Below are 12,342 nucleotides of genomic sequence, written 5' to 3'. Positions count from 1 at the left end.
TTTTTGCTTCATTTACCACGTGATAATACTTTGACATACTCCAATAAAGTGCATGCATGATCGACGGTGTTCAGAAAACATTGTTCCATCAGTACTGTGATTTCGGACTGAATGTCATCGTAAAGGCCGATTCACATCGAATACTCAGTCGGTAAAGTTCAAGTGCGCAGACGTCGCGTTACGACTGCTGGCTCTAGTTTTTATTCATCTTTTCAATCAACAATCAAAGATAATTAAAAAAAGTGCTGCTTGGTCATCATGTCGTCTGGCATCCCGACGCATGATTGGAAAGACATTTTCTACAGAACGAGTGCAATATACAATGACGGATGGGGACGTTTGACCCTGTAAGTCCAGAGGAGCCGTCAGCCTTTACAAAGAAAAATCATATCTACAAATCCTTTCGCCTGCCAAGTGCCTCTTAAATGACAATAAAAACATCAAAACATGGAAACAAAGGTGTCCCTGTGCAAAGTCGAACATGACAGAACCAAAGTCCTTTCACCCGCGTCAGATTCCTAAAACATGATTGTAGTAAAAGGTTTATACAAAACGCAATACATTTATATTTAGTAAAAAGATCTATCAGCTCTTTGCTAGTTTTATTCATAAGAAATTGCATATACCCAAACATTATTTTTCATATAGATTGCATCCCATATCCAAACAAACGATTTAAGATTATCATACCAATATTGCTGACACGTTGTCCTAATAGCTATAGTTCAAGGTTGATGATTAAAGGATTCAGAATGGCAGATTGTCTCCTACGTTTTTCTGAAGCCTTTTTGTATTTTCCCGCTTCGTTCTCCGCACCAACAAAACAAAACAAAGCGACAGAACAGGACAGTTTGAAACGAAACAACTCCGAAGGGGATGATGGGATTTGCACCAGTAAGTTTCCGTGTCATGATGTTTGAAAACCTTCCTGCTTATAGCATTGGTTCTTCTCGTAATTTTAGATTTACATTAATATTAACATCCACTTTCAAACATTACAAAATGAATGAATCACATCCGGTAAACGACCTCCAGCTTCTCAGCTCGTCTCTTCAATGATTGCTCTCAGGTTCCCCCCCCCTCGCCGCTCTGCTCCCCGTTAAACCCGTGACGCCCAGTTTTTTGATGTATCGCGTTAAATTATAGAAATGATTCAAGCTTACAATAAATAAATACATACATATACACTAGAATGTGCATACATTAGCAGCTATAAACAGTACGTCACATTATATTAGGTCATATGAAAATGTACAAAACGTGAATGTTTGTTTAAAACGTTGGTAAATTGTTTTTCAAAGCAAGGCAACGACAATCAAAATGATAAAAAACAGAGATACCCATGGAGTTGAGAGCATAACAGCAGAAGAATTAAAATAACTATGTTAGATTACAGCAGCAAAAAACAACCCATTCCCTTCTTTTAGACTTTTTTTTCTGTTGTTGTTTTTGCTTTGCATTTGTTATTTCGGCCTCAGTCAGAGCTACACCTGGATACCCTGAACGGCCTGTTTGATGTTCTCCAGCAGCGCCTTGTTCTCCGGGCTCTGGTACTGGTCCTGGTGAGTGTACATGTCTGTCAATGTACTCACATAAGTGTCAAAGTTCTGTTCACTCATTGGCTCCTGAGAGAGGAAAGAAACCCATGAAAAAGAAAAGAAGAACAGTCAGAGGGATTAGAGTTTGTGTTTCTTGACAGCCAGTATATATTTTCTCTATAAACATTGTGGGGGAAGGGTTTGGAAGAAGAGCGGGCAGCAAGGAAGGAAGGGAGGAAGGAAGGGAACACCTCGCTTACACAAACTCACTGAAATACTCCTTTCTTATTATGTTATGATTATTATCTATACTTCATCCTGTGAAGGTCTACGCAATGCAACTCCAAACCATGCAAAAAATTAGGAGCGGAATGGTTAGCTGGTGGATGGATGGAAGGTTAATGTTTAGCATATGGACACAAAATCAGGATGTTAAAAACTAATGGGTTAATGGTCCGATGAGGGAGACACAACTGGGAGTTAACGTTAGCTGAGCCGACTAGGAGGTTTTGGTCGTGAAGATATTTCTCAAAGACAGAGCAGCTTTGGCTTCAAACATATTCTTATTGGTTGAGTTTGACCTCAGTGTCAAACAACGTTAGTGTTGTTAAAACATGATTTCTGTTTGTGTGGAATGACCACAGTTTGTTTTGCATGTGGCGTCCCACAAGGCTCGATTTGAGGCCCAGTTATTTTTGTTCAATATGAGCTTTCTCAGCCCAGTATCCCCAAAAGTGATTGTCTATACAAACATTTCCAGCATCTCATGATTTACGTCCAATGCCAATGTTCACAGCTAATACAGGAAGTGGAGTGCCTTAGGTAGAAAGTAAGGCTGTGGAGCTGGTTGTGTGGCACACTGTATTTTTGTTATTTCATCATTTCTCTTTTTGTGTAATAAATCTGTATTTCATTCTTATTTGCATATTCCTGAAGGTTTTCCATGCACCCAATTGCACTGCGTTCAACTGCTCAACCAATCCCATTATTTCCTGATTTGAAATATGTTAAAAATGTTGGCATTGTACGTTTCTGCAAACTACGGATACGTTGAATGTTAATGTTTTTGCATTCTGTCAGAGCAAGTGACGTAGTGTGATGGGCAACAGTTATTGAATTCTACATGGTATAATAATGAGTATAAGAAGCGAGAGAGTTTACAAAAGGACTTGTGGGAGAGGTGGTTGACTAGTCAAACAAACAGGACTTTCACCCCCCAGGACACCGCTGTTTGTGTCCCCTGTAAAACTAAAAGTAAATATTTTCGCTTTTTTCGTAACTTTATATAAGCTGCTAACATTGCTACGCTTGCTATGTGACATTACGTAAGAAAGTCTGCAGGGCAGTTGTTTATTTTTAGTAATTATGTTGTGACAGTTATTATTTCAACAAAAAAAATCAAACCCTGATTTTTTTTCTGACATTAATCAAATAGTTTTTTGACTGAACCTCGTCAATCGTTTCACAACATTAGCCTCGAGGCGTTGTACGTTTCTGTAAGCGTGAAACAAAACTGATAGAAAACGTGTTTACAAAGCATAGTTTTGATTCACAGACGTCTACATTCAACGAATCGTATGGTTTGCATAAATGTAATTTGGTAAAAATCAAAACACATCTGATTGTTTTTATCTGGAATGGTCCACCAGTAGGTTAGCTACTGTTAATGTCACTATTGAATCCACCAAGTTACAGTCTGCAGACGCCACAGTGAGCTAAAGGAGCTTTAGGAAAGGGAGGGGGGGGGGGGGGGGGGGGTGACAGTGCAGAAGAGAAGGATAATTGGATAAAGGATAAATGGATCTCTTACTCTGGGAGGCATCTGTAAACAGCAGTTATGCTTTACTGGGGCCTCTTTCTGTGGTGGCGGTTTCTACAGGAGAGGGTGTACAGAGAAGTCTATTAGCCCGCTGGACACATGGCAGCGTCACATGGCTTCTTAAGCTACACCCAGAAAAAAAACACAACGTCCGCCTTAGCAAGTCCTTCCCCCTCCTGCTCTGTTCACACCGCAGCTGAAAGTCTCACAGATTCTGATTTATTAAAACCAAAAAACAATTCTCTTTGAGCACTCAAATCAAAAGTCAATATTTAACCATGAATTTGGGGAGAGAATAAAATAAATTGACACCATAAAGTTTGCTCGTACTGTAAGTGAACTTTAGTGAAACTAAAATGGATATCACCTATTTTTGTTATTATTATTATCATTATTATTAATATTGGGTGTATCTTATATCCTACAACACATGTGAACATTTGCTCAAAAGTTCTGCAGTGTGAAGGGAGCCTTTGATTTAGTTTTCCTGAAAACAAGAAGGGAAAAATTCCACAAAAGTCTCCACTCACGCAAATCAACTAATTTGAGGAAAATCGTGTGACTATCTGAAAAGAAGCAAGAGCTATATTAAAAAATAAATAACATCCAGTGAGCAGGATTTAGAGCTTATTTCAAGATGGATATCTTTCTTGCAGTGTGATATGAGGCAAACCCGCACATGACTAGAAGCACAAGAAGCTAAGAGTCCAGTTATCAAGTAGCTCAGGTTCATACTGCTCAAAGAGAGAATATCCAACTAGCCCCAGTCTTCTTTCTACACCGAGACGACATGACGTCAAAACAGCCGTGAGCGCTTCACTCAAACTGAAAAAGAGACGCAGGGATGTTTCTTTATGCGAAACTCTGTGAGGCATTGTCAAGCACAGAAGAAGCACAGCATGGACTGCTGGGGAAAAAAGAAGAAGGTGACGAACTGAAAGAAGCAGATGAGTAAAAAAAACCTGAGTGTCAGATCACCTCGGATCTTTTTACTTTCTCACAAAGACATTTCAGTGTTTGAAATAAAGCAGGAAACAAATTTAGCACATTAAATATGAAACAGACAAACATCTGACAGAAGCTCTGAACTCCCTTCGGATAAATTGACAAATGAAATTAATCTTTTATTTCAAGTTTGAAATTCAGCAAATTTGTCTGTTATTTAGTCGTAAAAAATAAAATTCTTCAATGCAAGAGCAAAAGAATCTGACAGTACTCATGTTTTGAGATACGACAATCATCTATAACAAATCTAAAAACAACATTTACTTAGTGAAACGAGATCCACTCTTCTGCAGTTTATCCACTTGTTATAGAATGATGTTTTAAGAATAGAATAGAAGATTATAGACAAATTTATGTCCCTCTGGAAATTTAGTACTACTTACTTCGTACTTTTGCCGTTGCAGGAATTAACGTAGAGTTCAAACAATCCCTTCATTTAATCATGTCCAATCCTCACAATATTTCTACCTAAATGGCCAAATTTGACTTTTCACTGCACTTGTTCTCAGTAAATAATTGAATTGCCTGAAGGATTATATGTTTGTTAAATGGAGGAAGAAAGCAGCTACCTGTAGACACCAGCTACCAACTATTTCTAGAATGATCAATAAGCTCTTATTGTGAAGGGAAGTTATTGACCTATTACCTACCAAAATAAAAGTTTAGAGGATTCTTACATTTCATTTCTTAAGATTTGAGATCATTTGACTAAAATGAATCTAAAGCAAAGCTGATGATGAAAGACAATATTACTTTAAGTATTTCTATTTGAAGCCTAAGACTGTAAAAAATATCATCCTTAACAAACCGTTTGCCTGAAGGTACAGTCAACTTATTTCTTACCATGTGTGGAAGCTGGATGTTTGCTAAGCTGTTGATGAGCGACTGGCTGAGGTTGGCCAGCTCGTGCAGCAGCGAGTCGTTCTGCTGCTCGATCACCTTGTTCTCATCCTCGATGGACTTCAGGCTGGTCTCCATGGTGGTGATCTGATAGACGAGGAAAGTAATCATCAGCAGCAGATACTGTTTTTGATGGCGGTGGGATTTATTAGAGAGATGACGGGGAATGAGTGCAAGATAATGGCTCATGAAAGATGTCTGTTGTGGTACTAATATAAATGTATTGTACTCACTAATCTTCTGTTCTAAGTTTCTATCTTTAACAGAAATACTGATTTTAATTACTAACTAATTCCCTTGGCTTCTACTTTGCCATTTCCTGATCACTTGCTGCAGATGTTTCAGATTAAAAGCATACCCAGAAAGCGCTAAAATGCTGCAGAAGGGCTTTTATTATGAAATATCTGTACAGGTGTTGAGTTTCATGATAGTTCTTTAACACCAATCAAAAAAACAACAAAGTAGAATCAGTTGGATTTAACTAGTAAATAAAAAACAGTATTTCTGTGAGAAAATCCACATATTAAATTGACCAAGACAACAGGTCAACATGGATGAAGTAGTTTGAAATTTGGAGCAGATAAAAAAAGATGTCTGACTAAAATAAGCTATATAACATGGGGGGAATCAGGAATAAAGGAATGTCTCTTATACAAACCTCTTTTGAATAAAGGTCTAGCTGTCTCTTTAGTTGAGGTAAACGAAGACCTCGATGCTAACTGAGAAGTTTGTTCTCTAATTTGGAAGATCTTCCACGTAAAACGCTGCATCATCTGTGAAACGTCGGCAGTGAAATATAAGGACTCCCTGTCTCTCTGCTTGTGCTGTAGTGAATTCTCAAATGCTCCACTCACATGAATTATGTTCCATATCCGATATAAACCCTTAGCACTGTCTGGTTTATTTGTATACTTCATGTATTTATACTACAGTAAACACACACTCAGAAGCCATCTTACTTGTGTCCTCAGTTTTATCATGTCGGACTCGACTGCAGTGTTGGACTCGTTCAGATCTTTGATTTCTTCATCCAGCTGTTTGATTTCTTCATCGTTTTCGATGCCTGACACAAAAAATTCATTAAATTCAGATATGTTCTTTCCCTTCCTTCTTCTCTGTTTCTGGTTCTGGTTTGGCTCTGACCTTTGCTTGCTCTTTGCTTGATTGTCAGCATTTCCACCCCGCTCATCCTGGCCTTCTTCATGGCCGAGGTGGCACGGGGACACCCGGAGAGACTGGAATAAAATGCACACATTGACGAAAACTTGCCTGCGATAAGTTATCAATCTGCTGCAAGTTTACAAGTGCGTGCTAGCTGATTCTAATTTTCACATGCGTAAATGAACAGGAAGGAAATCGATCTACGTGCATTATGATTTGCAAAATGGTCATCAAGATAAGCATTGTAGAGCAGAGGAAAACTATCAATGAAAACTGTAATAACAACAAATTTGTGTGATACAGTTGAAACAGAATGACACAGAGCCACGCCCACCTCCGATGGGTCAGGAAGCTCCCACTGACGTGTCCCGAGCCGTCGCAGCCAGGCGTCGGGCAGCTCATGCCGTCCGTCTTGCCAGATTTCCAGACAAACTGCGAGCCGTTGACGTAGCTGTCCTTCTGCCTTTTTGCCGCCAGGGGGCAGCCTGACGCGCTGCGGTGGGAGGCGTACTTCCCCGTCACATGACCCTGTCCGTCACAGCCCGGCACCGGACACCTGGGAGGAAGAAACAGAGTTGACGAAGTGCTCGAGATAAGAAAATCCATCACAGTCAGCGGTTGGTTACCTTGTTTTTTTAGTTTTTTTAACTTGAGCTTTCAAAAGTTTTATCAAATCTTCTCAAAGCAAGAAACAAATCAAATTCATGCCCTGTTGCCTACATACTCTCCATTTATATGCAGACAACAAGGAAGTAGTTTGTTTGTAGTCCGAGTGGCATTGCTAATTGGACTATAACCAATGGCCGTCGTATGGAGGAGGAAGTCTTGGCTTCACCGGAACCCCTGAAATATTGGCAGTTGCCCCCAGAGGCTGAATCGTCCTCAGACCGGGAGCCGATGGGTTGCAAAATTGTATAAATACTAATTGTCATTGCATACAATTTCTGCAGGTTGTATACAAAAAAAAGTGAAAGACACTTTTAATTTCTTTACTTACAGGAAATGACGCGATACATATGCAGCAGCATATCAGTCGAACTGAGACTTTGAAATGCCATGGAGAAATCCAAATGTTTCCTCAAAGAGAGCTGTGACTGGTGCTTGTTTTCAATGAGGTTACCGAGCAACGATACAACGAAATCTCATCCCCGCTCATCGTAGTTTGCCGCTTGGGGAAAAGACCACAGACCTTTGCGTAGTAAGGTTTGCAGTGGCGATTAGGTTTAGGAAACAAAACCACTTAGTTAGGATTAGAAAGAACATCATGGTTTGGCTTAAAATAAGTATGTTTGTACCAACATAACATCAGAAAAAACACTCCACTTTTAATTTCACACAAGACATGAACACTGGTCTCCTGAGTAAAAGTTCTGTATTTGCTTGCGATTGACCACCAGGGGGCGACTCCTCCGGTTGCAAAAAGAAGTCTGATTGTATGGAAGTCTATGAGAAAATTACTCTACTTCTCTCTTGATTTATTACCTCAGTAAACATTGTAAACATGAGTTTATGGTCTCAATCTCTATAGTTTCAAGTCTTCTTCAATACAGCATGATATTCAAAACAAACAACATGGCCACGGCCATAATCCAAAATGGTGAAATCCCCGAACTCGAGGCTTCAAAACATCAGTCCACAAACCAATGGGTGACGTCCCGATGGCCACGTCCACTTCTTATATACAGTCTGTGGTTTGTCCGTATTCAGACGTTGAGGGGCGCTGACTGGACTGAAACCAGGTTGCAACGATAACGTAACTTTGACTAAACTAAATGTTGGTTATGATGTATTATCCATTTGTAGCAAGTTTGACGTCTCAAACTGGATTTAATGGGAATGAATTAATTAAAACCAATGGTTGTCTGAAAGGAACAAAAGCTAAAAACTGATAGTTGGAAAATGTTTTCACCAAAACTAGATGCCTATAAAAAACATAACTTTATTTCTTTTGACCTCTGCATTTAACTCATTCTAAGCATGAGGAGCAACTTGGGGTTCAATGTCTCGCCAACCACCAACCATGTGATTGAAGGACAAAGCGCTCTAGCCACTGAGCTACAGCTGCCCCCAAAAGCAAGGCGTAGCTGTTGAGCTAAACGTGATAATACTGCTCGCTCTGCAGATGACACTCCGCTCTTCCTCCTGCATCCCAGAACGCCCTTTGCAGTGACATTTGTGCTGATTAGAATGAGCCGAGCGTCGGCGGGCCGCTCCCTAGCCGAGCTCAGGTTTTAGCTTAATTATGATTCCGCAGTTAACGATGATGGTGGAGGGAACGGAGGTAGCAGCAACAGCTGGCTGCAGACTGACACCAGCTGAACTTATTATTCACAAGGTCATATTGGCTTAACATTATGGCTCTGCTTTAAGGAAAATGTCAAGTGCTCACTAGTGCTAACCTTTAGTGCTCTCGGCCTGCAGGGAGCGGGAGGTGAAGTGGAGGACTGACCACCGCTCATCTCTAAAATATGCTTCCCTAAAGTTAGAAAGGTCAGCGTACACAGGCAGCATTTTAAGAGAGAGAAGATGAATCTGTTAATATGACAGACAGAGAGACGTCACTGTAATGTGGCTGCTATGATTTATATATACACACCTTTAACACTAAATATGAATCTTTTATTCATGAAGTTAACAACTGTGACATACACTAAGCTCGGTAGGTTTCAATGGGCAGAATTTCTGAGACACTGGCATTTTAAAATGACTCTTCAAACTAGTGCAGGACAATTAATCCTTATTCATCGAGCATTATCATTGTAAACTGAATATCTCAGGGTTTTAGAATGCTGGTCGAACAAAACAAGCAGAGAACTTGCAATGGGTATTTTTCACCATTTTCTTACATTTGGTATGCTAAAAAATGTATCAATCGATCCTCAATAATAATGACAATGATCGATCAATCATCGACAATAATTGTGTTTACTCAATGCGGTAATTTTTACCCATAAATTACTGAATTAATTTCCTTAAAGCTTTTATATCAACAATGGGTCAAATGACTAAATGCATGTGAGAATTATTTTTCAAAAACGGTATTCAGTATTCAGCCACTTTGTTCTGACACTTGAAATTCAGCTCAGGTGCCTCCAATTTCTCTTGATCTTCTTTTAGATGTTGCTCCAGATTGATTGGAGTCCACCTGTGTTAAATCAGCTGATTGGACATGATTTGGACAGACACACCCCTTTCTGTCTATATAACAGCTGACAAGCCATGCGGTTGAAGAAACTCCCTCCAGAGTTCAAAGACTGGATTGAGCCGAGGCACAGGTCCACAAAAAGCCATTTCTGCTGCATTAAAGAAGAGCACATTTGTTTGCGTAATATGTAAAAATGGAAGAAGTCAACAGTCAGGACTCTTCCTAGAGCCAACCGCCCACCAAACTGAACAATTGGGGGATAAAGGTAAAGAGAGGCTGAGCTCCTGTGGGGAGAAACTTCCAGAAGAAAAGCCATCACTTCAACCCTCCACCAATCTGGGCTTTATGGCTTTAGTGTCCAGACGGACGCCTCTCGTCAGGGAAAAACACAAAAAGGCTGTTTGGACTTTGTAAAACAGTACCTAAAGTGAGAAGATTATCTGGTCTGGTGAAACCAAGATTGAACTGTTAGGGTCTCAACTTTTAAGTGTCACATCTGGAGGAAACTTTTCCGTGGCAGAAACTGGGGGGACTGGTCAGGGTAAGGTTGAGGGGAAGCCAAACGGAGCACAAAGTACAAAGATGTCCTAAATGCAAACCTGGTCTTAGAGCTTCAGTACCTCAGACTTTTCTGAAACACATGGCAGAGACAAAACGGAGGGACAACTGTGTGAATGTCCTTGAGAGAAGACCGGCTGAAAATCACCAAATCCAGGTGTGCGGAGGTTGACTCCAGGCGGCAACCTCTGGTTCTGACGAGTGAAGCCAATGCGGAACGGAAGTGTTTTAAAAGCTGCATTCTCTCTACTAACCAGCAGGGGGCGACTCCTCTGGTTGTATAGACGTCTATGAGAAAATGACTCTACTTCTCTCTTGATTTATTACCTCAGTAAACATTGTAAACATGAGTTTATGGTCTCAATCTCTAGTTTCAAGTCTTCTTCAATACAGCATGATGTTCATTTAGTACATTATGGTCCATTTAGAGTCAAACAGACCATAAAGCAGGGGATGCTTTAGGGCGGGGCTACACAGTGATTGATAGGTTTCTACCAGAGACGTATACGGCGTCTCTACATCACTCCTCCTCAGTCCAGATATGGTCACTTCCTGTTCACTGGTTGCAAAAAAAACAACATAACGACGGCTGTTTCACCGAAAAATCACCGAACTCGAGGCTTCATAACATCAGTCCACAAACCAATGGGCGACGTCACGATGACTACGTCCACTTTTTATGTACAGTCTATGATTGACTTCTCATACCCAATACGACTTGAGGCTGTAATCACCACCAACAGTGCTTTAATTAAAGTATATTGAGTCCGAATACTTAAGTCAATGTAATATTTCTTCTATTTTATTTTTATAAACATGGAAAAATTCTTAAATGCTGTGTTGCCTTTGTCATCATGGGGAACAGATTTTAGATGTAGGGGGCTTTACCTGCCTGCAACTTATTCACACTTAAAAAAGCAACTTCATTTCACAATGAGGTCTTTTTTTCTGAGCTTTAAGACCGTGAATAATGTTGAGCAGAGCGGGATAAGTTCCACCTGTATCTATTAAACATCTACTCCTTTCAACCAGATCTACCTCTTCAGTTCTTACCTTTCACAATAAAGACATCAAATATTTGCAGACGAGTATTTTGCATTTTGGTGTTGTTTATTATTAATAATAAATGTCCTCAAAATACAAAACGTTGCTCTGAAATTAACTCATTAACATTCTAAAATTAATAGCGTTAAAAAATCGTCTTCACTCTGTTTTTCCTTGTCCTCTCTGTCGCAGACTGCTTGGTTTTAATAGGGATTTATTCTGGTCTTGGACTGAGAAACTCCAGGTTTTGCCTGTGAAACTGAACACTGACTGGATGTGATGAAGGTATATGAATGTCGTCCATGAGATAGAGGTGAGGAGGTAGTTTGAGAGCATCATTTAGTGAATAGAGGGAATAAAATTAGCATATCGACAGTAAAAATGACTAATTCGATGGTTAGACTTCTCATAATTCCCCTCCTGAAACTTCCCTCATTTCAAAGCTTTAAAGAAACCTTACTTGATTGGCTCCTGGTCGTCCTTGTCCTCTTTGCTGTGGAGTATTTTGATGCCGCTCTTCTTGGCTCGTGGACAGCCAGACAGACTGCAGGACAGAAGACAAATTGTACAGTGAAGTACTGTATTTGTTTCGTTTGTAGCTGCTCGGAGTCCGAAGCGCGATTACTGTTACCTCCTGTGGGAGGCGTAGTTTCCAGTGATGTGTCCAGATCCATCGCAGCTGGGGGTCGGACACCTAAGGCACAAACACAAGGGTTAAACAGCGACTTGGTCTTCAACCACGGACTTGACCCCCGAATTGGACTCCAGACTGCTCAGATCTGGTCTTGTTTAGTGGTCTGGAGTGTTCTGAACATGCTCAGAATTATTTATTGGCGCCAATTTTCACACTCACGGACTTTTAAAAAGTGGACGTAGTCATCGTGACGTCGCGCATTGGTTTGTGGACTGATGTTATGAAGCCTTGAGTTTGGCAATTTTCCTGTCGCATCTTGGATTACGGCCGTCGCAATGTTGTTTTTTTCGCAACCAGTGAACAGGAAGTGACCATATTTGGACTGAGAAGGAGTGACGTAGAGACGGCGTATACGTCTCTGGTAGAAACCTGTCAATCACCGTGTAGCCCCGCCCTAAAGCATCCCCTGCTTTATGGTCTGTTTGACTCTAAATGGACCATAATGTACTAAATGAACATCATGCTGTATTGAAGAAGA

The 12,342-nt window shown here is 40.3% G+C and overlaps 1 protein-coding gene across 1 annotated transcript in view; it reads right to left on the bottom strand.

Moving 5' to 3' along the window:
• Nucleotides 1–1,484: 1,484 nt before the first annotated feature.
• Nucleotides 1,485–12,342, bottom strand: part of myt1la (myelin transcription factor 1-like, a) — a 49,237-nt gene continuing 38,379 nt past the window's right edge. Inside the window, exons 19-25 of the mRNA XM_076084196.1 lie at nt 11,802–11,864; nt 11,631–11,714; nt 6,758–6,979; nt 6,406–6,497; nt 6,222–6,325; nt 5,206–5,349; nt 1,485–1,625 (exon numbers count right to left, since the gene is read on the bottom strand). Coding sequence (XP_075940311.1) covers nt 1,485–1,625; nt 5,206–5,349; nt 6,222–6,325; nt 6,406–6,497; nt 6,758–6,979; nt 11,631–11,714; nt 11,802–11,864 — 850 coding nt within the window. The remainder of the gene's footprint in view (nt 1,626–5,205; nt 5,350–6,221; nt 6,326–6,405; nt 6,498–6,757; nt 6,980–11,630; nt 11,715–11,801; nt 11,865–12,342) is intronic.

Source organism: Anarhichas minor, unplaced genomic scaffold (assembly GCF_050575085.1).
Source record: "Anarhichas minor isolate MPS153535 unplaced genomic scaffold, ASM5057508v1 ptg000136l, whole genome shotgun sequence".
Taxonomy (NCBI): Eukaryota; Metazoa; Chordata; class Actinopteri; order Perciformes; family Anarhichadidae; genus Anarhichas; species Anarhichas minor.
This window is presented reverse-complemented; position numbering and strand designations above follow the sequence as displayed.